General features: G+C 48.6%; 1 protein-coding gene across 1 annotated transcript in view; it reads left to right on the top strand.

Moving 5' to 3' along the window:
- The first annotated feature begins 844 nt into the window (after positions 1 to 844).
- The window catches only part of Grx3 (Glutaredoxin 3), a 112,054-nt gene continuing 86,611 nt past the window's right edge, over positions 845 to 26,287 (top strand). The window contains exon 1 of the mRNA XM_068374092.1: positions 845 to 972. Coding sequence (XP_068230193.1) covers positions 923 to 972 — 50 coding nt within the window. The 5' untranslated portion in view covers positions 845 to 922. The remainder of the gene's footprint in view (positions 973 to 26,287) is intronic.

The following is a 26,287-nucleotide window of genomic DNA, read 5'->3' as shown; positions in this document are numbered from 1 at the left end:
TAAGAGTGCCATGACTTAGATGGGGTTGGCACATATTGAGGATTGATGGTGGGGAGGGAGTGAGGACTGGGGAGGGCTTGGGAGTAATCTGCTAGGGAGCAAATATTGAGAGGGATGCTGAGAAATATATGGTTAAATAATGTGAAGGATGATATAGAGAGAACAGGTTTGATGGCAGAGGATACCTTTGAATAAATGGATCTGGCAACCGACCCCTTAACGTAGGAATAACGGTGGGAAAGAAAATAAGTACATTGATATTTGCTTTTTGCTTTTTCACAATGTCATACGATACTTCATATAAGATCGTTCAGTGCCAGCTATATTAATAATAAAGTTGCTTATACCGAAACAGAAAATTGAACTTTCTGCGATGAAATATCTTACTCTAATTTGTTCTTATCTTTATGGGCAGGCAAGGAGTTGTTTTTATTTATACTTTTTTCATTTATACATTTTTAATTTAACAACATTCATATAAAATATTTGTTTTCATAAATTGATGCTAATTTCTGAAGCAAAGGTTGTGGATTTCTCGCATCTTCACTAAAATGTGGAATAGGAACTAGTATTTCTGTTTATCATTGTACTGCATTTAGCTTAGGTTTTTGTCTTAATAGAATTACTGTAAGAGGAAAAATACAAAATACACGATATTTCATGGAAGATAGATTTTTTAATCTAAATTTATGATATCTTTAATAATTGCTTCATTGAAATTGATATATTTATTTACAATACTAACATTAATTTAATTTGCTGTAGTAAAGAACACTACTATTATTGTCTGTTCCACCGGGTCTTGGGTGATGTTTTTGACCGGGTCGTGCAGCTGTATCATCTGTATGTTATTGGCGGCTGGAGCAGCAGTCACAAGTCACGTACACTATTTGTCAACAATACCTCCAAGTTTTACAGAAACATGTCTGTAAAAACGATTGCCACTCAGGAAGAGTTCTCCGGAGTCGAGAAGTAAGAAACCATTATTTTTGCTGAGGGTGGTTTTAGAAAGCCACGTTAGGCTACTTTAGCTGGTTAAAGAGGAGTTAGGTCACAGGGGCTTGTGTCTTTGGCCCTTGTTGAATAACTTCCTGGTCTCATTGCAGGGACATATGACTCAATAATAAAATTCAAATCCTAAAGAAATTGTTGTTTCCGCGATTATGAGGTGTATATGTCTGGCAATTAATAGTCTTTAAGGGAAATGCAATTTTTTTTGTAAGTATTAACACCAACGTCAAGATATAATACTATATTTATATTCGTATCTAGATGCTCGTCTTGCAAAATCTATTGGGTAAAGTTTTAGATTCAACCAAATTGGGAAATGTATTATATTAATATATTTTCCTAGTAAAGCACGTGATAACAAAAAACTCTCTCAATACATTATTGACGCTGATGTCTACTTACAGAGATAATTAGGGGTGTCTGCCGTTTATGGGGACAGGGATATCTTTCTTATTACTAGCCAAATCGTATTTCATTATGGGGTTGATGTTCTTTACAATTTCCTAACTTACCATAATATGATGTTAATTTATTGTTTTGACTAATAACACAATTTACCTTTACCACGGCAATATTTTCTAAGTTCAGCATGGTCCGTACGCAAGTCACGGGTAGCTCCTGCTTAGTTTCCAACTTTCCCGATAGACAGAGCCCGTGTCATCCCAGTCTAAGAAACGTTCGGTTTTACAAATTAATACTGTCCCGTCAATCTACATATTTACCCCTTAGTTAAGTATGTAGTTTATAAGGACACGTCATGTTTAGTGACATTTGATACTGCTTGGATATTTATCATGAAATGTTATGTTAGAAAAAGGCCGTTACAATGCGTCGTACGCTGAAGCCACGGCCAACTTACTCGGTCGTAAAATTTCCCGCAATCATTGTTTCCTGCCTGATTATAATAACACCCGTTTGGCGGCGCTCGATTCGCATATCAGCTGGTCGCGCAAGCATGAACAGTTTTCGATGTTCGTACGTATGTTTTCGCTAATTCCAACAATTTTCATTTTAATCTCTTGTTAAGATTGTTATTTCTTTCGAAATCGTCCCAAAATTATGCTGAATACTATTTTGTTTTATATACAAACAAAGGTTAGGTTATCCAGCATCTAGTTTACATATTTCGTCAGATAAAGCCAGTGTCAAACAAAGCAACCGAACTAACCCTTTCGTGGGCCGCGTGATTTCAAATTTTTAATCCCCCCCCATGACCCGAGATTGACCTACAGCCGACCCTTTCCAGCTCTAACCGCCGTGATGGATAGACCTGTTCCGTATAGTTTCTCTGTGAGTGATATTTTCGAGTTTATCTCCAGTATTGATCAGCTTGATGCAATTAAGACTCTCGGAGTTTTACAGCTACATGATTTCACTCGTGTTACCCCCGAATTCTTTCACTATTTATTTCGAGAAGGCCTCTTAGGGGATTTTAGAGGTACATGTAAAAAGTGTAAAACAGGTGATGTGGCCCTCATGCGTGATGGCTGCAAGGAAATTTAAGGTAAGCCTGAATAACCTAGAATATGATCATGTGGATTAGATATAATTTTGAGTGCTGCCCAAAGCTTCTTTTCTGTAGGTGAGAGACTTACGAAGGGGGTCCGGGGGCTTGCCCCCGGGTAGGGGTAGTGACCTGGGAACTACTAGGATTGGTTAGGTTTGGTTTGTGAGGTTTGTATGTTAGCAACAGTGTTTGGGGGGTCGCAGGGGGGCGTAGCCCCCCCGTTTAGTTCACGATGAAGGTAAGGACATGGCTTGTAGGACAGGTTAGGAGGGGAATTTTGGGTTAGTTGTCCATTTTTCTCGCACATTTCCGACATCCATGAACCTTCGGTTTTACAATTTAATACTGTCCCGTCAATCTACATATTTACCCCTTCGTTAAGTTTGTAGTTTCTAAGGACACGTCATAATATCATTCGGTTTTACAATTTAATACTGTCCCGTCAATGTACATAATTACCCCTTCGTTAAGTTTGTAGTTTTTAAGGACACGTCATAATATCATTCGGTTTTACAATTTAATACAGTCCCGTCAATCTACATATTTACCCCTTCGTTAAGTTTGTAGTTTTTAAGGACACGTCATAATATCATTCGGTTTTACAATTTAATACTGTCCCGTCAATCTACATATTTACCCCTTCGTTAAGTTTGTAGTTTTTAAGGACGCGTCATGTAATCATTCCCGTAAAAAGAGCCGATTTCGGACTTTTTTTACTCGATTTCAATAAACATTCAGTTTTACAATTTAATACTGTCCCGTCAATCTACATTATCTAACAAATCATTCCCGTAAAAAAAAAAGAGCCGATTTCGGACTTTTTACCTCGATTTTCGGCCGGTCGAAGGGCTGTCCCCATAAACGGCAGAGGCTCCGATAATTATTTCAGTTATTGTAGGTCTGCATTTTATTTCTAAGTGTTCTGTATACCTTTACGCTGCCACGGGACCTAGCTCTTGTTCGTTTGTATGTCTGTTTTCATCTTACTTGGCTCCGCCCCATTGCGTAATGTGACAATATTTGCTTGAATGCGCATTTGCTCCTCCCACTAATGTCGCTCCTCCAATCTAAATACTACTGGGTTCTTTTCAAGGGTTATTATTGGACGATTCATTGGTCTCTCAGTCTTGTTTCAAGTATCTGTTTTTCGTGCAATATAACATTGTAAACGATAGTATTTTGTTTTTTTCCCTATTTCATTATGGGAGAAACCCGTGATTGTCGTTTGTTTTCGGTTTTCAAAAGTTCCGGTTTCTATATTTTCAGCACACGTCACTTAACTGTCATGGATCCTCCGGTACGGTTGTGTGAAATATGTCGTTATTCCTATTTTGATGTGATCGGCCGATTTCATGGGAATTATAATGGAACTCCTGAAGTAGTGAATCGTTTTCTAAGGGAGCATTCCGTATTACCTTTAAGTGTCCAGTGTGGTAAATGTGATTCGCCTTTACATTTTCGTGAAACTAAAAATTTACCCAGCCAGTAAATTGTATCCTCCCCAATCAGAGGCTGAACGTATTCCAGTACTTGATGATTCAGAAGAGGGTCAACCACAATCTTCCACATCTTCATCGTCATCTTCCGTTTAAGGTAAGAAGGGATTTAACAAAATATATATATTCAAATTTACCCCTGGTTAAAGGGGGGGTCGCAGGGGGGGCGAAGCCCCCCCCCCGGTAGGGGTACAGGGCCCCTAGGTTAGGTTAGGTGGGTTTGTTAGGTTCTGTGGTGCCCTGAAAATTACTGTGGCCTTAAGGGGGGGTCGTAGGGGGGGCGAAGGCCCCCCCCCCCGGTAGGGGTACAGGGCCCCTAGGTTAGGTTAGGTGGGTTTGTTAGGTTCTGTGGTGCCTTGAAAATTACTGTGGCCATAAGGGGGGGGGTCGCAGGGGGGGGGCAAAGCCCCCCCCCGGTAGGGGTACAGGGCCCCTAGGTTAGGTTAGGTGGGTTTGTTAGGTTCTGTGGTGCCCTGAAAATTACTGTGGCTTTAAGGGGGGGTCGCTGGGGGGCCCTACCCCCCTCCCCCCGGTAGGCCTAGTTAGGGGTATGGGGGAGGGGTGCTGGAACATTAATTATTCATTTATTGCAAATATCATTCAATGCCCCAACACCTTCCCCCACCCAAAACCCCGGTTCCCTAAGGGTGTCCCCCATAATTGGTGGGATGAACTAGGGTATACATAGTAAATCTCTAAATCGGTTGGTTTGCAGTCAAAATAAACGTTAAATTCATTGAAACCACACTATTTCTGATGCAACAAATATATTTTTATTGCATTTTTCCAAATTTGGCTGAAACTAAAAATTTACCAATCTATTGTTATTTGTAAATTTGGAGCCTTTTAATAACAACGGGCAGGACCTTCCACATGCATAGAAGTTAGAACACCAACTAAGCTAAACTGGTATTTTTGTAGTGAATTACAGGGCAATGTAACCTAGGAAAAAAACTACTGTTTCTTTTAGAAAAAATTACGCTCTCTTAAAAAATGACACTCGTTTCCGTCGCAAATGAATAGTTTCAGAAATATATATACATCTATATCCTACGATAATGGGGGACCCCCAGTGGGAACTCGGGGTTTTGGGTGGGGAAAACATACTGGGGAAACGATATAGGTATAATTGTTTTCCTATAGTAAATAACGTGAATTAAGCGAATTTGATGTTCATTTCAATTGGAAACAAACAGATCAACCAATTCGGATAACTTTGAGTTGCACGGTGTCACTTCTCTTACGAACGAATGATAACATTAGCAACGTTACCAATAATACACAGAGTTACCAACGGCACGCTGACATTACTAAAGATAGTAATGATAGATATTTCCATATGTATTTTAAATAATTTCTCCATATAAGTTTTACTCAATATATAAAATGTACAAAAAGGGCACAGAACCTAACAAACCCACCTAACCTAGCCTAGTAGTATGACAGGTCACAAAATAACATTTGATCTACATCGGACGTTGGCAGCACTGGTTACTGTATTTTTTCATGACACAATCTTTGTAACGGCACCTCCAAAGTTTTTTTCATGACACAATCTTTGTAACGGCGCCTCCAAAGTTTATCCAGATATACTGTTTTGTATTTTCGTCCGGTTATTATAATTTCAAGAAGGTAATGTATAGAGAAGAAAAGGCTTGTTTTACGTTTATATATCGATTCCCCAGTATGTTTTCCCCCACCCAAAACCCCGAGTTCCCACTGGGGGTCCCCCATTATTGGAGGATATAGATGTATATATATTTCTGAAACTATTAATTTGCGACGGGAACGAGTGTCATTTTCGAAGAGAGCGTAATTTTTTCTATAAGAAACAGTAGTTGTTTTCCTAGGTTACATTGCCCTGTAATACACTACAATGAAACCGCTAAACTTCCCCACCTAACCCAACTTACGAACTGCGTCCCTACCTACTCACAAAATGCTCCCCTGCGACCCCGCTTAGATTGCCGTATTCTTAGTGATAGGGTTAAAAATAAGGGAGTTATGGGGCTTGGCTGTCATCATTCATATACCACGTAAATATTTCCCCCTTAAAATAATTTTTAATTTCATAACTTTTATTGCCGACATAAGTTTTCCCCCCCTTAAAATAATGTTTAATTTCACAACTTTTATTGCCGACAAAGTTTTCCCCCTGAAAATAATTTTTAATTTCACAACTTTTATTGCCGACAAAGTTTCCCCCCTTAAAATAATGTTTAATTTCACAACTTTTATTACTGACAAAGTTTCCCCCCTTAAGATAATGTTTAATTTCACAAGGTTTATTGCTGACAAAGTTTTCGCCACTTAAAATAATTTTTAATTTCATAACTTTTATTGCCGACAAAGTTTTCCCCCCTTAAAATTATTTTTGATTTCACAACTTTTATTGCCGACAAAGTTTTCCCCCTTAAAATCATTGTTAATTTCACAACTTTTATTGCCGATAAAGTTTTCCCCCTTAAAATCATTGTTAATTTCACAACTTTTATTGCCGACAAAGTTTTCCCCCTTAAAATCATTGTTAATTTCACTACTTTTATTGCCGACAAAGTTTTCTCCCTTAAAATAATGTTTAATTTCACAACTTTTATTGCCGACAAAGTTTTCCCCCTTAAAATAATGTTTAATTTCACAACTTTTATTACCGTCAAAGTTTTCCCCCTTAAAATAATTTTTAATTTCACATTTTACCTTAACATCAAAACATGGCTGCCCTTTCCATTTCCAGATGTTGCTTGAAAAAACCTATTTTTCAGGGAAACAAAGATAGAAATATGGTCTAACCTAAGGTTTCTCACCTAACCTAACTTTGATGTTGTGTCCTTGCATATCATGGGGCCTCCTCTAGGATGCTGTGTCCTTACCTTAATCAAATTGTCTTAACATATTGGGAGACTTTTATATATCGACGGCCAGGGTCTCCTGCATCCATAGAAAATGGAAATTTCTGTCCAATTTTATGGTTGTTCTTGGCCGTCATACTGTGAATCCCCTACGCAAGAACACCACCTAACCTAACCTACGAGCCGTGTCCTTACCTACTGGGGGCTTACACTGCCTTTTGACCTCTCCTCGACTGCTCTCGTTACTCTGAATTTTTTAATTATTGAATTCTAATTGGTCATTTCAAATTACCGCGCCTGCCGATTAGTTAAATGTTCCTCCACAAAAGTGCTGCTGAAATGATCATACTGTCATCTACAGTGAATCCCAGAAATTACAAAAGTGAGAAAATGCGTTTTTCAATATTAAACTTACCCGATAATCATGTAGCTGTCAACTCCGTTGCCCGACAGAATTCTACGGAGGGATACGCCAGCTATCACAATACTAGAAGGGGGTGTACTCACCAGCGCCACCTGTGGCCAGGTACTACAGTACTTCTTGTTGACACCTCCTCAATTTTTCCTCTGTCGTGCTTCCGGCAAGACGTTCTGGGATACGCTTATGATCTTGGAGTATTTTCATGGCTTTTGGTGAAGTATTTCTCTCAGATTTCGGCTGTCGCTTTACTGGAAAACTTCTATATTAGCTTAGATAGCTATTATTTAGTCCTGATTAATGGTTAACGATCTTTTTGCTTGATTTGGAATCCCCACTTGGCTAACTCTTTTGATTCAAGATGTCTGACATTTCACAAGCCCCACCCCATAGACGATGTAGGTCTTGTAATAGGCGTATTCCGAAGGCCTCGGTAGATCCTCACACCGCTTGTTCTGACTGTAGGGAAAGGCCCTGTCAGTTGGAAGATCGATGTGAGGAATGCGCCGGACTTTCGGAACTTGATTTTGTCCGATTTCTTAAGTATTCAACCAAGTTAGAGAGAGAGAGAGTTAGGAGGAGTTCTTCTCGCTCTTCACTTTTTTCCTCACCTCATGATCCCCTACCTTTTCCTCCCCCTGTAGTGGCTACCCCCGACCCTACTATTTGCCCTCAACCTGATATGTCTGTTGTTTTGCGTGCCATTCAGGCTTTAGGTGACAAAGTGGAGTCGGTGGTTAGTGATCATAAGTCTCTTATGGCCGAAGTCAAGGAGCTTAAGGTCAAGAGTGCAGTGGGTGGTAATAGTGCCAGTGCTGTGACGAGTGCTAGTGTCAGTGCAGTGCCAAGTGCTAGTGTCAGTGTCAGTGTGGTGCGTGAGGGTACTTCTGTGCGTGCCAGTCGTCCTCCCAGTCCGGGACCTCTTGCAAGCTCCCTAGCCCAGGGGAGAAGCAATGTCGAAGGGCAAAAGGGTTCGGCAGGCCTTGATCGGCGCACAGAAGTATCCTCGGTGGTTGCGGGCGTGTCTTCCAGAGACCGTCACTCCCACCTGCAGACGATTGAGCCCGTCTTTTACTCGTCTGCTGAAGAATTGTCAGGCAAGAAACGTTGGACTCAGGTCTCAAGACCACTCAAACGCAGAGTCCAGACCTCAAGAGCTCTACAACCTGGCTGCAGTCATTGGATCAGCTCTGACTCGCCGCAGTCATCAGTTGAATGCACACCTCCTAAGATGAGTAAGGTGCTGCCGCAACAGATCTCTGCTGTTAAGGCTTTACCTCAGCAGACCTTAGTGTCTGCCGACCCCAAGTTGACTCTACTGCAGTCCATGCAGTCACAACTTGCGGTCTTGATGCGTGAGTGTCAGGCTGAGAAGGCTACACCTCCTCCTGCGATCGCTCCGCCTAACCGCAGTCCTGCCTGCCAGGCGTACGATGTTGAGGCTCCTCAGGATACCTTACCACGTTCTGAGTTGACTGTTTCCAGTGGTGTGCAGCTACCTCCGCCTTCCTTAAGGCAACCTCAGCAATGGGAACAGGAAACTTATACCTTGCTTCCTCCGCTTCCACTTGCAGTTCCACCAGTGAGGCAACACTCTCTTGAGGTACAACAACCTCTCCCATCCATGAGTCAGACTCCTCAGCTCTCGCTGCAGCGACCTCAACCCTCCTCAAGGCAAGCACCTCAACACCTTAGCCTTGCGCCTCAGGAACCTCAACTCGCGAGACAATTACTGCGTTCTGCGCAGCCACTACCTCATCGCTCACAGCTCACACCTCAGGAACCTCAACTCGTTCCTCAGGAACCTGCTACTGCGCATCCACCAACCTTACAGCAAGCGCAACTCTTGAGTTCAGACACTCATGCCAGGAGTCAGCCCCCTCCACCCATGCGCCTACCTTCTGCTACTTCTTTTGATCAGCCTTTGCAGCGTGAGCCTCAGGTGTTCCCTCAACAGAGACTTGAGGAGGAAACCACAAGTATTTTTGTTCCAGCTCGTGCTGATTCTGCTGTTCAACATACCTTACCTCTCACTTCGCTACACTCTGGTGATGAGGTTTCTGATGATGAGGCTGCACACCTGGATCCCTCATCAGACGTGGATGAATCCAAGTCTTCTCCGCCTCCTATTGACTTTCGTAAGGTCTTGGCTCTTTTCAGAGAGGTATACCCAGACCATTTTGTCTCTGCTATCCCCCGCTCTCCGCCATCTGAGTTTTCGCTGGGCATGCAGCCAGCTAAGTCTACGTATACTAAGCTCGTCTTAGCAAGGTCCTCTAAGAGAGCGTTAAGGATTTTAGGGGAGTGGTTGCAGTCTAAGCAGCAACTAGGAAAGACTTCCTTTATGTTTCCTCCGACTAAGCTCACTTCTAAAGCGGGCGTTTGGTATGCCACAGGAGAGGAACCAGGCTTGGGAGTACCTGCCTCTGCCCAGGCTGACTTCTCAAGTTTGGTAGACTCTCCTCGTAGAACAGCAATGAGGCGCTCTAAGGTTTGCTGGACCTTCTCAGACCTTGATCACTTCCTGAAGGGTGTTTTTAGAGCCTTTGAGATGTTCAATTTCCTAGACTGGTGCCTGGGGGCCCTTAGCAAGAAGACCTCCCCTGCGGACAAGGACTCTGCCATGCTCTTAATGTCCTGCATGGATAAGGCTATTAGGGATGGATCTGGCGAGCTTGCATCGATGTTTGTGTCAGGGGTGCTTAAGAAAAGGGAGCAGCTTTGTACCTTCCTTTCCTCCAGCATTACACCTTGTCAAAGGTCTCAACTCCTTTTCGCTCCGCTCTCGAAGTTCCTTTTTCCCGAAGAGCTTGTTAAGGACTTGTCTGCGGCCCTGATACAAAAGGACACCCATGATCTTGTGGCCTCATCAGCTCGTAAGACTAAGGTTGCTACCTCAGTCCCCAGGACTTATCGCACCCCAGTGGCTGATACTCCTGCTACGAGGTTTATTCCGCCCTTTCGTGGTAGAGCCCCCAGCCGAGGAAGCTCCCGTCCAGACTCTTCCAGGAGCAAGTCTAGGAAAGGTTCCAAGGCTTCTAAAGGAAAAAACTGACTCTCCTCATCTCCAGACAGCAGTAGGAGCCAGACTCAAGATCTTCTGGCAAGCCTGGGAAAAGAGAGGTGCAGACGCCCAGTCTGTCAGTTGGCTGAGGGAGGGTTACAGGATACCATTCTGCCGCAAACCCCCTCTGACCACATCTCCCATCAACCTCTCTCCCAACTACAAAGAAAAGGACAAGAGGCTAGCGTTGCACCAGGAGGTGTCGCTCCTTTTACAGAAGAAGGCAGTGGTTATAGTCCGGGACCATCAATCCCCGGCTTCTACAACCGTCTCTTTCTGGTGGCCAAGAAGACAGGAGGTTGGAGACCGGTGCTGGACGTCAGCGCGCTCAATGCTTATGTCACCAAGCAGACGTTCACGATGGAGACGACGAAGTCGGTCCTAGCAGCGGTCAGGCAGGAGGACTGGATGGTCTCGTTGGACCTGAAAGATGCTTACTTTCACGTTCCTATTCATCCAGACTCCCAACCTTTCCTGAGATTCGTTTTTGGAAAGGTTGTGTACCAATTCCAAGCCCTGTGTTTTGGCCTAAGCACAGCTCCTATGGTGTTTACGCATCTGATGAGGAATATAGCAAAATTCCTCCACTTATCGGACATCAGAGCCTCCCTTTACTTAGACGACTGGCTGTTGAGAGCCTCCAAGAGTCGTCGCTGTCTGGAGAGTCTCAACTGGACTTTGGACTTAATCAAAGAACTGGGTCTGTTAGTCAACCTAGAAAAGTCTCAGCTCATTCCCTCTCAATCCATTGTGTACCTGGGAATGGAGATTCGGAGTCAGGATTTTCGGGCTTTTCCATCGGCCCCAAGGATAAGCCAAGCCCTAGATTGCATCATGAGCATGCTGAAGAGGAGCAGTTGCTCGGTAAGACAGTGGATGAGTCTCACAGGGACCCTTTCATCGCTGGCCCTGTTCGTCGAGCTAGGGAGACTCCACCTCCGCCCTCTTCAATTCCATCTTGCAGCTCATTGGGACAAGGGTTTGACTCTCGAAGCAGTCTCTATCCCAGTCACCAAAGAGATGAAGACCACTCTCTTGTGGTGGAAGACCAATCTCCTTCTCAGGGAGGGCCTATCGTTGGCGATTCAGACCCCCAATCTTCATCTCTTCTCGGATGCATCGGACTCGGGCTGGGGCGCGACCTTGAACGGACAGGAGTGCTCGGGAACGTGGAACGAGGAACAGGAAACGCTCCACATCAACTGCAAGGAGCTACTAGCAGTTCATTTAGCCCTGTTGAACTTCAAGTCCCTCCTGCTAGGCAAGGTGGTGGAGGTGAACTCCGACAACACCACAGCCTTGGCTTACATCTCCAAGCAAGGAGGGACCCATTCGAGGAGCCTATACGAGATCGCAAGGGACCTCCTCATTTGGTCAAGAAGTCTAAACCTCACCCTAGTCACGAGGTTCATTCAGGGCAACATGAACGTCTCAGCAGATCGCCTAAGCAGAAGGGATCAGGTCATTCCCACGGAATGGACCCTCCACAAGAGCGTGTGCAACAGACTTTGGACCTTGTGGGGTCAGCCGACCATAGATCTGTTTGCCACCTCCATGACCAAGAGACTTCCGTTGTACTGTTCCCCAGTTCCAGACCCAGCAGCAGTTCATGTGGATGCTTTTCTGCTGAACTGGTCCCATCTCGACCTTTACGCATTTCCACCGTTCAAGATAATAAACAAAGTCCTTCAGAAGTTCATCTCGCACGAAGGGACACGGCTGACGCTGGTTGCTCCCCTTTGGCCTGCAAGAGAATGGTTCACAGAGGTACTTCAATGGCTGGTCGACGTCCCCAGGACTCTCCCTCTAAGAGTGGACCTTCTACGTCAACCTCACGTAGACAGGTTGCACCCAAACCTCCACGCTCTTCGGCTGACTGCCTTCAGACTGTCGAAAGATTCGCTAGAGCTAGAGGCTTTTCGAAGGAGGCAGCCAGTGCGATTGCCAGAGCAAGGAGGGTTTCCACTCGTAGAGTCTACCAATCCAAGTGGGAAGTCTTCCGGAGCTGGTGTAGAGCCAATGCAGTATCCTCTACCAATACCTCTGTGACCCAAATAGCTGACTTCCTATTACATCTTAGGAATGAGAGATCCCTGTCAGCCCCTACGATTAAAGGGTACAGGAGTATGTTGGCTTCAGTTCTCTGCCACAGAGGTTTGGACCTTCAAGACATCCTTAAGTCTTTTGAGACTTCTAAAGAGCGTCGTCTACCCACTCCAGGCTGGAATCTAGACGTAGTCTTAAGGTTCCTTATGTCACCTAGGTTCGAACCTCTCCAGTCAGCTTCCTTCAAGGACCTTACCCTCAAGACTCTTTTTCTCGTCTGCCTTGCAACAGCTAAAAGAGTCAGTGAGGTTCATGCCTTCAGCAAGAACATTGGTTTCACGACCGAATCTGCAACATGTTCTTTACAGCTCGGATTCTTAGCTAAGAATGAACTTCCTTCGCGTCCTTGGCCTAGATCGTTTGATATACCTAGCCTCTCCAACATGGTAGGTAACGAGCTAGAAAGAGTTCTTTGCCCTGTCAGAGCTCTCAAATATTATCTTAATAGGTCAAAACCTATTCGAGGACAGTCAGAAGCCTTATGGTGTGCCATCAAGAAACCTTCAAGGCCCATGTCCAAAAACGGGGTTTCGTATTACATAAGGCTTCTGATTAGAGAAGCCCATTCTCACTTAAAGGAGGAAGACCTTGCTTTGCTGAAGGTAAGGACCCACGAAGTAAGAGCCGTAGCTACTTCGATGGCCTTTAATAAAAACCGTTCTCTGCAGAGCATAATGGATGCAACCTATTGGAGGAGCAAGTCAGTGTTTGCATCATTTTATCTTAAAGATGTCCAGTCTCTTTACGAGAACTGCTACACCCTGGGACCATTCGTAGCAGCGAGTGCAGTAGTAGGTGAGGGCTCAGCCACTACATTCCCTTAATCCCATAACCTTTTTTAACCTTTCTCTTGAATACTTTTATTGTTGTTTTTATGGTTGTTACGGTAGGCTAAGAAGCCTTCCGCATCCTTTTGATTTGGCGGGTGGTCAATTCATTCTTGAGAAGCGCCTGGGTTAGAGGTTGTGTAGAGGTCCTTTAGTAGGGGTTGCAGCCCTATATACTTTAGCACCTTTGAGTTGATTCAGCCTCCAAGAGGAACGCTGCGCTCAGTAAGGAAGACGAACTTAAAGAAGAGGCAGAGTAACGGTTCAAGTCGACTTCCTTACCAGGTACTTATTATTTCATTGTTATTTGAGATAACTGTTATATGAAATATGGGATACTTAGCTATCCTTTAATCTTGTACACTGGTTTTCACCCACCCCCCTGGGTGTGAATCAGCTACATGATTATCGGGTAAGTTTAATATTGAAAAATGTTATTTTTATTAGTAAAATAAATTTTTGAATATACTTACCCGATAATCATGATTTAATTGACCCTCCCTTCCTCCCCATAGAGAACCAGTGGACCGAGGAAAAATTGAGGAGGTGTCAACAAGAAGTACTGTAGTACCTGGCCACAGGTGGCGCTGGTGAGTACACCCCCTTCTAGTATTGTGATAGCTGGCGTATCCCTCCGTAGAATTCTGTCGGGCAACGGAGTTGACAGCTACATGATTATCGGGTAAGTATATTCAAAAATTTATTTTACTAATAAAAATAACATGTTGGGGGGAAAGAGCTCGTTCGACAGAAATTCTAAGACAATTTAAGGGGCCTGGTCGGAATGCCAATACTGTATATGGGGCTATAGGAAGAAAAACACAAAATACTGAAAAAATTCACTGAACTCCGTATAGCAATGTGTATACGAAATATTTTGTCAAAATTCCTCCTACTTTCATAGTTACAGGGTAATTAGTAAAAGTAACTCAATAAGCCTAAAACATCGTCCCCTACAAGAAAATGCAGCATTTCTTCTGTTACTGTATCGTGAATTTTGATAGTTATTACATTTTAATGTAAAAGAAATTGTGAACAATGGAATCTGTATAGCTTCCATGAGTCACAAGACTATCTATTACACAGTAAATTACAACCTTCACCCCTACCACAAACCTCAGAGAGAGTACGTGCCCGAGTTTGACCTCTAACATTCACTCATTTGTTCCGTAACCGAAATACAAACCACGCTATTTACAAAGGGTTACCTTTTAGCGCATATGAAATGGCGAGCCATTAGAATTTAACGAGGGTGTATTACCCCCGCGCTAGTTAGCGGGGGGGGGGGAGTGGTAGCTAGCTACCCCTCCTCCCCCTCACACACAGGTGAATACTCACTTTCACTTTTGGCTCGGACTGTGACAGACGTCTCTGTCTTGGTCCTCTCTTGGCAGCCATTGTTTGTTTTGTCTTTACTTAATCGCTTACTTTTCATTTACTCAATATATATGTAAACATGTTTTCATGTTTGTATATATATTTGAGTATAGAAATAAGTAAGTATCCTTTTCAGATTTGTGTGTGTAGTGTACGATATCTACGTGGAGTCCTCGGCAGTTAGGCCACCACGGCGTAATTTTATGGGTGGCGATCGAGTTTGACTTATGTCTTTCTTTCTCTCTCTTGAGGTCGTTCACCCTTTTACTACGTGTTACTACGCCCTTGTAGCTTCCTTTCCGTGGGGGGGTTGCTACGCCGTACGTTTGTCTCAATTAGTTATGAATCTAATTGTAGTTGTTTTTTGTTTTTCAGCTTGTAGAACGATTCCTTTCGGGGTTTTCGTTCTTTCTTTAGTGTTCATTCATTTTTAAATTACATAATTACATAGTTACATAATTATAATTGTTATAATTCTGTTTTGGTTACAGCTCTCCCTCCGTGAGTGTAAGTGGTTGTGAGGGCACGTGCCTGTTGTGTAATTCTTGTTCCTTTCTCTCGGGATTCCTCTTCGGAGCCTTCCCGGGGGAATGAATGTGTACTAATATTATTTGTTTTATTTTTTTACAGTTACCGATCTAGTTCGTTTCTGTAATATGGCAACGGTGTGAGCTGTCTGGTTGAGTCCTGGGGATTCGGCTGTTGCTGCCTCCCCCCTTGTATTTTTGTCAGGGGCGTGTCTCCTTCTACTGGAAGTACTCCCGTGACGACGGACAGCTCTCCAGTTCATTTTAGAACTCTCAGGAGGTTTGCCTCCTTGGGCGGGTAACTTTCCTTCCGAGGGAAGTTTTTCCTGTCCAGGCTTGAGTTTTTCCCCTTTTGGGGGGTTCTTCTCTTGCCTTTTTTTTTTCGTGCGACTATGCTCTTGGTGCTGAGCGGTCGCACCTGCAGTTTCGCTCAAGGGGCTGGGCAACTGCAGGAGCTCCTCTTCGGAGGATTGCTCCTTTTAGGTCACTGGCTGACCAGTCTCTTCTACGAAGTGTTTCTCTTTCGTTCGCGAGAGAGTACACTCATAGAGACTCCTCTTCGGAGGTTTCTTCTGTTGCTGTTGCTGTTGGCCTCCCTCGCCGTAAGGCCCACCGTCCGCCTCGTCGTAAGGGCCTCTCATCTTCCTATAAGGGTGCTTGAGGCGCCTTTTTGGATCTCCGTTTGCAGCCTACAACTCCTTTTCTCAATCTTCCACCTTGGTGCAGATGGACAGCAGTCTGATCTCGTCTTCCGACGGGCAACGGTCTTCCCGACGGACAACGGTCTTCCCGACGGACAGCGGTCTTCCGACGGACATCAGTCTCCCGGCGGACAACGATCCCTTCGGGGCAAAGGGTTGCCCCCACGGGGGTTCTTCCCTTGCGTGTCAGGGTTTCCCTGCGCGCCCTTCTGCTGTGTTCTCTCCTGCTCCTGCTCAGTGTTAGCGCACAGGCGCTCTTCTGCTCATCAGCGCTCTCCTGTTCGTCAGCGCTTTCAAGATGATCATCCCTGCTGTTCCTGTTGGTTCCTGTTACGCGCCCACGTTCGCCTTCGCGATCTAGAACTTCGGTTCAGGTCAGGGTCAAGGACTCTTCTTCTATGCGCAGGCTTCCACGCGTAGCCTTCTGCTCGTCAGCGATCATCAGCTCGCCAGCGATCACCTGTCTCTCGGCGATCTCCGGATCGCCCGCGTGTGTTACAGCCGGCACGCCAACGTTCTCCAACACTTCTGAAGGAACATGGTTCGCCAGCTACTAGCTCACCTGCGCATGCTGATTGCCATTGCGCGACCCTCAACTGCGGATGCTGCTCGCCATCGCGCGACCCTCAACTGCGGATGCTGATCGCCATCGCGCGACCCTCAACTGCGGATGCTGATCGCCATCGCGCGACCCTCAACTGCGGATGCTGATCGCCATCGCGCGACCCTCAACTGCGGATGCTGATCGCCATCGCGCGACCCTCAACTGCGGATGCTGATCGCCATCGCGCGACCCTCAACTGCGGATGCTGATCGCCATCGCGCGACCCTCAACTGCGGATGCTGATCGCCATCGCGCGACCCTCAAACTGCGGATGCTGATCGCCATCGCGCGACCCTCAACTGCGGATGCTGATCACCATTGCGCGACCCTGCGCATGCTGATCGCCATCGGGCGACCGCACACCTGCGGATGCTATTCGCCATCGCGCGATCGCCCACCTGCAGGTGCTGCTCCCCATCGTGCGACCGCCCACCTGCGCACGCTGATCGCCATCGCGCGACCCTGGCATGCTGATCACCATCGCGCGACCCTGCGCATACTGATCACCATCGCGCGACCCGGCGCATGCTGATCACCATCGCGCGATCGCCCTCCTGCACATGCTGCTCGCGATCGCTCACCTTCGCATACTGTTCGCCAACACACGATCGCTCACCTGCGCATGCTGCTCGACCATCGCGTCGGCATAACACAACGCGCCATTGCCAACCTGCGCATTAGCGCTCACCAGCTCACTACCGATCGCTTGTTGATCCATATCGCCAGCGGTCTTCCTCGCCCACGCGGCAGCGCGTTTCCTTGCCATCGCGCTAACGCTTGCGTTCGCCGCCTCGGACTCGCTCTCATCCACCTGCCCACCCTCACGACCGCTCGCCTGCGCGCCCGTTCGCCTGCGCGACTGCTTGTCTGTGCGCCCGCGTGACCATTCGCCTGCGCGCCCACACGCCCACGTGCCTGCACGTCTACGCTCATGCGCGTCCGCGCCCATGCTCTCCAATGTTCGCCCACGCGCGAACCAACGGTTTTTCCATCGCGCGGACGGATGGTCTTCCGTCGCGCGAACCTACAGTGTTTCTTCGCACAAACGTCGGCTTATTTCTTGCAGTATTCATTGCTCGTCTATGGGTTATCGCTCGCCGACCACCAGCTCTCGCCCTTCCTACCACGCTCGCCCTCCTTCTGCTCTCCTTCGCTCACCTTCGTTTGCGTTACCGCGCATGGGCGCTTCCACGTTCGCCCACGCGAAAATCTTTGAATTACCGTCGCGCGAGCTCCAGGCCGATTGCGACCACGATTCCCAACGGGGTTTTCGCAGCATGGCCAGCCTGGCGAGTTCTTCTGGAGCGTATTTCCAGAACACGGGCTCACCCCGTAAACGCAGAGCATGGCAATTGCAAGAATAGGAGAAACTTAAGGGAGATCTGAGCAACACTCCTCTTTCCTGAACCTGGGTTAGCCCTTCCCCGTCATTCCCTGGAAGGATCTTTGGCGGGGGGGGCTTTCCGTTCGAGATTTCTCCATCGGACAAGGGGTGACTGCTTACCCCTTCCTCTGGGAGCTTACCAGGTTCTTTCCCTCCTCGGTTACGGCCCGAGGTTTGGTTCAAGGAAGCTACAGGAAGATCAGGGGTACTTTCCTCCTCTCGAGCTCAGGCACCTTGGCATTTCGTCGTTAAGTATCTAACTTGCGGACAAGCTCGATGTTGTACCATCTGGATGCGCTGACTAAGGGCTTCCTTCGGGTGTCTCATCTGTGGAGGTCGATGACCTCAGACACCCTTCCATCCTTGAGAAGAGTTTGTTTGTGCCCAAGGACAGAGACTTAGACAGCTGCTGTGCGGAGGAAATCGATTTCCGGTTTCACTCCTCCAAGGCGCTTTCTTCCAGACTCTGCAGGGCTCCAGCGCCCTTTTCTTTCAACCACGTCGGCCTAAGTTATCGGCTACGACAACTGGGACAAGGTGTCCAATTGCAGTTTCCTCCTGTCAGGAACAGATGGCACGGGAGACTCCCCCGGGGGGGCATAGTCCTAAAAGGAGTTCACGAACTCTAGGATTGCAGGTTTTTCGCTGGGAGGATGCTTAAGGTTACTCATCCGAATGACAGCTTCCCGATGCCCATTCCCGCACAATCTCTGTGATTAGCCAAGGATATCGCCCCTGCCGTCTCTGTCAGCGAATTCAGTGTCTCTGAACCTCTATGCCATAGCGTCAGCAGAGTTTCCCGGTTGGGCAGAATGATCCATACCTTAGGCGAAGGTCTTCCTTAGGATCATCGACGGCTTCACCCCCGGCCCCCTCAGTCGATTCTTTCTTGTAAGGAAGGATCTGAGAGGGGATGTCCGTAGTCGACCTCTCAGCCCTGATCAAGTTTGTAGAACAAACTTCGGCCAGCGTAGACCAGCAGAATCGATCAGACTGGTAACCAGGCGACAGGACTCCTTAAACCCTGGATCGGAAGGACGGGTACTTTGTTTCCATTCCATCCATCTTCAAGGGTGCTCGTCGAATTCAGCCTAGACTGCAAGTATTCCTGCTTATGATGCAGTGTGGCTATCCCGCCGTGGCATAGCAGGTTTGTTTCCCCAGAGAACTCTCCCTGCCTTCCTCTTGGCCGCTCGGGTGCAGGCTTCCGCCTCCTCTGCTGTTTGAAGGGCTGGTCAACTCCGGGAGGCTCGGGTTCGACCTTCTTCAGCGCCGGGACAAGCTTCCGGATGCTTACCATGAGTGTGGGCTCATGGCATTTTGCTTGGAGCCTTCTCTTCCTCTGCCTCAACATCTGGAGTATCTGGCTATGATATTGAGTCAACCGCCTTACCACATTGGAAACCCCGCTTCTCCTCCGTCCAGCGAGGTTAAGCAACGTCGGTACTTGGATGGGTGACCACCTGGGGACGCCAGATTCTGTTACCACATCCTCCGAGCCATCCTTTTGGTTGACTGTGGCAAGACTGAGGAGAGTCGCAGTACCTGTTCTCAGTCAAGCAGAGCTTTCAGCCCTACCTTGGAACGTTTCCTAGTTCTCCTTTCCTCATTGACCCGTCTATAGTCCGAACGGTCGCCTCAGGATAAGTTCCATGTGGGGCGATCCAAGTTCCGGTGGCTTCAGGCAATGTTTAACCGGACTTCCTGGCCCCTATGGGACCAGCAGAACTATTAGACCTGCAATGGGTGTTGACTTATGGAGCCTCTTGATGGTAGTGGATATTCTCGTCCTTTCCCCACATTCTTGATGCGGTTCTCGGACTCATCAAAAGAAAGGGGGGGGGGGCATGTTCCGGTCCAGGCCTATGGTCAAGACCTGAAGGATACCTCTCCATCATTCAGGCAGGCTTAGGGGCCTTAGTCTGGCCCCTCTACAGATCCTACAGCTCCTGCCGAGTCGCCCCGTGCGCGTCGACTTCATGATTCTGGCGTATTCTAACCAGCAGGGGACGCATTTTCACACCATCACATCTTGCAGTAGAGATACCGGGATGATTGAGATTCTCTCAATACCACCATTGGCTCTCTCATTCCAGGCAGGGGAATGTTCTCTCAGACTATCCGAGCAGAGCCTCGTAGAGAGAGTGTACCTGGGGGTCTTTGACCTTGGGTAACCAGCAAGTACTGGTCTGGGGGACCTGATCGCGACAGCTTGGAACCTCAAGCTTCCGCTATTCTTCCCCCCCAGTCTCAGACCCCGAGACTCTGGCAAGATGCATTCCGGTGATGGTGGGACAACTTCGACGCCTGCGTCTTCCCTCCTTTTTGTCTGTGGGCAATGGGTCTCAACAAGACCAGGTTGTCTGTCAACCTTTCAATGGGAGAGCTCCACTGGGACTATGCGCAGAACGGTTTCTGGACCCTCTGCTTCCCCTGACGGAATTCCCGGGAGAGCTTCTCCCACGGCGCAGACTACTCAAGCAACCACACTGCGACATCTCTCCCGAACCGGGGCGTCGCTTCGGCTTCATGCCTGGAGACACTACGCCTCCTCCTCAAAAAGAGACAACCCGCTACAGTCGCGGTACGGAGGTCGCGTCATCTGCGATAGTCATCCACAGGGGTCTCCCAGGCAAAGTGAAGAGTCTAAGGTGGTGGGTGCCGTGGGAGATATACCTCTTCCCTTGAGGCCTCTTCTCCAGCAATAACGGTCTTATTGCCTTTCGGAGGGAGGAAACTCCTTTCCGCTCTCGGCAATGAAGCCTGTCGCTCAGCCTTTCCCTGACCTTCAGGCTTAAAGGAATAACTTTTTCCTGCCCGCTGGATCTATCCTCGCTCATGCAAAGCTACGATCGTCCCTGCCCTAGTCGGAGGAATACCTCCAACTTGGAGCATGGCTCGGACTTTTAGTCCTTTAAGAGATCTTCTCAAGACCCTTTACGACAGGCCTCGGATTGTATTCCGCCTTGGGTCTCCTGCTCACTCTGGCCACGGCCAGTGTGTAAGCAATCTTCTTGGTCTCTTACGACTCCCCCCTTTCTAAGGAAGAGGGAAAGGCAACATTCAGGTTCGCTCCTGAGTTGTTGGCTAGACTCAGAATCTGGGGGTCCCGGCCCTTCGGTCCGATTCATTCAAGATTTCGAGTCTCCATTCTGTTTCTGATGTCCCAAGACCTTCTCTTTCTTGCCAGTAAAGGAATAGAGAGGTTAGCGCTGGGAACAGCTGCAGTTTGTCCTCAGTTGCAGCCGATTTGGGAGCACAAGGAGGACATGGGGGAGAGTTACCAGTATACCTCTTCACCCTGGACTCAAGGACATTCATCTCGACCTGTCTCCAGACCCTCCCCCGTCACGTCGCCATACAGCACGATGTTGGATACATCGCAACGTCCCTCGCCTTCGAGTAATACTACTCTGTGACGCAGGTGCTACAAGCTGGAGTCTGGAAGCGTCTAATGACCTTCGCAGCCCGCTTCCTGCAGGGCGTGACCCACAGGAGTCTCGATACGTTTTCTATCGCTCTGTGGTGGCTACACAACAGCTGGTCTAACCTCAGGCTCCTTTTTGGACAGGTAGCAGAAGGTTGAGGGCATTGTTATCAGGTTTTAGTCTGCATGAACGAAAGAAGTATGTCTGGCCATTACTTCTTTCTTCATCATCCCCTCTACGGGGAAGCAGCATCCTGGTCTCTGCATAGCTGACCTCGAACCTCTGCAGGTAAACCATGCTTCCTTGTGTTCCGAGTATTGAGTCAATACTGTCGCGTCCCCCATACCCTGACGAGGTGGTATTGGGAACGTCCTAACCCAGAGTTCCTTCTGGAACTCCAGGTCAACTGCCTAGGACGGGTCACACTTCTTCCTTCACACACAAGCTTACGTAGGCCACGTGGTTCCTTGCGGAGCAAGGAACTTGTGAGGTACAGGGACTCCTTTTCTCGAGTGCGACTCACTCGGATTCTGAGTCCCCGGGTAAAGCCAAAGCCAGTATGGCTGGGGACTTTCCACCCTACCTAAGGGGTAAGTCACCCTTTGTAAATAGCGTGGTTTTTATTTCGGTTACGGAACAAATGACAAATTTGAAGATAATTTGTATTTTTCCTAACCATACAAACCTTAGCTATTTACACATATTTGCCCGCCAGCCCTGTCCCCCTAGACAAGTCCTACCTCTAAGTGAAAGTGAGTATTCACCTGTGTGTGAGGGGGAGGAGGTGTAGCTAGCTACCACTCCCCTACCCCCCCCCCCCCCGCTAACTAGCGCGGGGGTAATACACCCTCGTTAAATTCTAATGGCTCGCCATTTCAGCTGCGCTAAAAGGTAACCCTTTGTAAATAGCTAAGGTTTGTATGGTTAAGAAAAATACAAATTATCTTCGAATTTGTAATTTTTACATGTGTTTTTGTTGTTTTCAGCTAGAATTTTATCATTTCAAAGAGGAAAAGACAATTTTAACATCTTGCTTACATAGGGAAGAAGAAAATTTGCCCTATTAAGAGTTCAGAAGAGGGTAATATCGGTAGTGCAGAGAGAGAGAGTGGTGTCTATGGAGGAGCAACGGCCTTCCCTGATACGAGCCAAAAGAAACACGATATTGTGTAAAAGGATCTTCTTTTATGATTAAATTATGATAAATAACTTTGTTTGTTCCGTAACTGAATACAAACCAACGCTATTTACATGGGGTAATTACTTTGGCGACAGCCGATGACGAGCCATAAAGTTTTAACGAGGGTTTCCTACCCCACCGCTAGTTAGCGGGGGCTAGGGAGGGGTAGCTAGCTACCCCTCCCCCCTCACCCACACCGGTGAAGATCCACTTTACTTCTGGCTCGGGAAGAGAACAGACTTGTCTGTGCTCTCCCTCGCTTTGACCGCCATATTAATCTGTTTTTGCTTTCTCTCTTTTGTAGTGTGTGTGAAGTTGGCCTCTACTGACAATGCGTACCTGCCCTGGATATCCCGGCCGCCCTTGCGGGACTTTTATGTCGGCTGTGGAAACGGACCCGCACTCCTTATGCCCCCAGTGTAGGGGCCAACGGTGTGATAGTTCGAATTTGTGTATTGAGTGTAGGGAGTGGTCTACCTCCCAGTGGGAGAGGTTTGCCCGGCAACGTAAGAAGAAGACTAAGAGGGATCGTTCTCCTTCCGAGGTTTCTCGGAAGGGAGAAAATCCTAAGTCTTCCTCTTCCGCCGCCCATTCCTCCTCCTAAGCTCCCGCTCGGGCGGCCTCTTCCGAGAGGCCGGCGAGAGGTAGCGTAGACCGTAATGTTGATGTCATTAACCGATCCCGTGGCGAGGGAGAGGTCGTTGCCTACCATAGCGAGACGGCTGCCCCTCCCCCCTCGGAGGAGGTATTTGTCTCTAACAATGACCTTTTTCAGCTTTGGGCTTCCTTGGGGCTACAGGGTTTGCCCTCCAAGGAAGTCTTGTTTGGTATGATCAAACGGGGTGCGGCTGCCGAACAATCGTCAACCTCAGCGGACATAGATCCTCTCCTCTGTCTGTGGTTGACGTTGTTGTGTCGGAAACATCCTGTGGGTCTGACTAAACTCCTGTTTCTGTGGCTGCGGTAGCTGAAGGCTCTGTCTCTCCCTCCGAATATATTTCGAGGGAGGAGCTTAGTCCCATGGTCTCTCCTTCCGCTGAGACTTCCTCTCGGGGGAGTTCTCTGGAAGAGACGCCTCTTCGGAGGCCTGTTGATGGTCAGCCTGCTGATCCCACGGCCCCTCGTGGGTGTTTAAGGCGGAAGGCTCGTCCTCCCCTTCGCCGTAGAGGCCTTTCTTCCCCCTTCAAAGGGGTTAGAAGGCGTCTCTTTGGCTCGTCGTCATCACAGTCCTCTGTGGAGGAGACGACTCGCCATTCTCCTGATCTACCTGCTACCACCCTTGACCTCTCCAGGGATCTGATCGTTCGCGATCCCCGTCAGAGGATGGTCGTCCTTCAGGACAATGTGAGCTGTCACCTCAGCCGTCTACATCTACTGCTGCTGACGCGCTTTATGTGCCGGAGATTGCCACTGCGCAACCTCCTGACCCTTTGGGGTCTCAGGGACTTGAACGCGCAACTGCGCCGCTTGCCCCTAAGCGTAAGGCTCCACCTGCACTACCTGTTGCTGTTGTTCCCGCTGTTCCTGACAAAGCGCCTCGGCGCTCACCCTTGGGCGCTCGCGCCGCTGTTCCTGTTGATGGCCGTCACCCTTCTGCAGTTCCTGATGTAGCGCGTAAGCGCCCAACTGCGCAAACACGCCCTGCTCCTGTTATAGCGTCACCTCACTCTTCTGCGCACTTGCAACCAGTTCCTGATAAGGCGCCTACGCACCCACCGGTGCCCCAGTGGCCTTCAGCGCTCGCGCGCCCTCCGGCTCCTCGCAGGCCCCCGGTTCCTGTATCACCGCGCGCGATCCAGGAGGTTCCTGAGTTGGCGCACAGGCGGCCAGAGGTTCCTTCGGACTCGTCGCGCCCTGCGGGGGAGAGACGTGATACGCGTCCCCTCGCGATTCCAGCACCAGCGCTCACGCGCACCCCATCGCTCCCACCTAAGGAAGTTCGCAATACTAGGGAGTCTCGTGATACGAGAGAGGTTCGCGATGCGCATCCGCGCGCACTTCCTGCTATAGCTCCATCGCGATGACTCAGCTGGTCGCCCCAGAGGTTGCCAAGCCAGTGCACGGGCGCTCAGGGCCGCCTCTGGAACCGCGCGAATCTGTTAATATTACGATCGCGCTCGACGCGCCCCAATCGCTCGTCGCCCCAGAGGTTGCCAAGTCAGCGCACGGGCGCTCACGGCCACCTCTGGAACTGCGCGAATCTGTTAACGCTACGATTGCGCTCGACGCTTCTCAATCGCACCCTGTTCCTGCTTCACGACCCATGCCTATCTTTAAGACAGCGGTGGTACACGCGGCTCGAACCTCGCGACCCCCGAAGCAGCGAACCCCGACGCGACCTGTTCCTGATACGTGCCATGCGCGCCCACGATCGCCAGTGCACCTAGCGTTTGCACAGGCGAGTAAACCGGTCCAGCCAGACCGTCATCAGACCTCTCGTTCTCAAGTTGCTCGCGACCCTGCTCCTGCACTATCGCTCCCTCGGCCAGTTGTTCGGGCGCTCCTGTTATCTCTCGCCCTCCGGGGCTGCATCAAATCGCTCGTTCAGCCGCCTCCTGTTCCAGCTCGCCGCACGCCCACGCCATTGCCCACTCGTGCTCGCGGGCATGCTCCCGCTCAGGCTCCTGCGCGCCATCGCACCATCACTCCCGACCATCCTCCTGCGTAGCAGCGAAGCCCAAGGTGTTTAAGCCCTTTCCTGCCAAGGGCAGGAGGGGTAAAAAGTCCTCCAGGGGAGGCAAGAGACCTAGAGGCTGCGGCCGAGGCCGGAAGCGCTAGGGTTGTCATTCCCCCGCGTGTCCACCAGTGGGGGGATGCCTGCAGTGTTGCGCAGCAAGGTGGCAGCAACTCGGGGAGGATGCATAGACGGTCTCCGTGATATCTCTAGGGTATCGCGTCCCGTTCACAGCATCTCTCCCTCCCCTGACAGCGAATCCAGTGTCGTTGAACTCTTGCCATGGGATCGGCAAAAGGGCAGGCCCTTCGGGCTGAAGTCCAGACCATGTTGGAGAAGGACGCTCTCCAGGAGGTCGTGGGCGGGTCCCCAGGCTTTTACAGTCGACTCTTTCTTGTGAGAAAGGCGTCTGGAGGCTGGAGACCAGTCATCGACCTCTCGACACTGAACGGGTTTGTCAAGCAGACCCTGTTCAGTATGGAGACGGCAGACACGGTCAAGCTTGCAGTGAGACCGCGAGACTTAATGTGCACACTGGATCTGAAGGACGCGTACTTCCAGATCCCAATCCATCCGTCTTCAAGGAAGTACCTGAGATTTTGCCTAGACAACAAGATCTTCCAGTTCAAGGTGCTGTGTTTCGGTCTCTCCACAGCCCCTCAGGTGTTCACCAGAGTCTTCGCCATCATCTCTTCATGGGCTCACAGGATCGGCATCCGTCTCCTCCGTTACCTGGACGACTGGCTGATCCTGGCAGACTCGGAGACATCCCTTCTTCGCCACCGAGACAAGCTCCTCGAAGTTTGCCGGGATCTGGGGATCGTGGTAAACCTCGAGAAGTCCTCTCTGCAGCCCTCTCAGAAGCTGGTGTATCTAGGCATGATCATAGACACCAATCTCCACAAAGCCTTCCCATCAGACGAAAGGATAGCAAGGCTGAGGAAGGTTGCGAAACCTTTCCTCATTCGAGAAGAACTCTCAGCCCACTCGTGGCTTCGTCTCCTCGGCCATCTCTCCTCCCAAACCCGCCTCGTTCCCAACAGTCGTCTCAGGATGAGATCCCTTCAGTGGCGACTCAGGTCCCAGTGGAGTCAAGGAATCAACTCCTCGGACATCCTGATCCCCATGGGATCT

This window comes from Palaemon carinicauda, chromosome 5 (assembly GCF_036898095.1).
Source record: "Palaemon carinicauda isolate YSFRI2023 chromosome 5, ASM3689809v2, whole genome shotgun sequence".
Taxonomy (NCBI): domain Eukaryota; kingdom Metazoa; phylum Arthropoda; class Malacostraca; order Decapoda; family Palaemonidae; genus Palaemon; species Palaemon carinicauda.
This window is presented reverse-complemented; position numbering and strand designations above follow the sequence as displayed.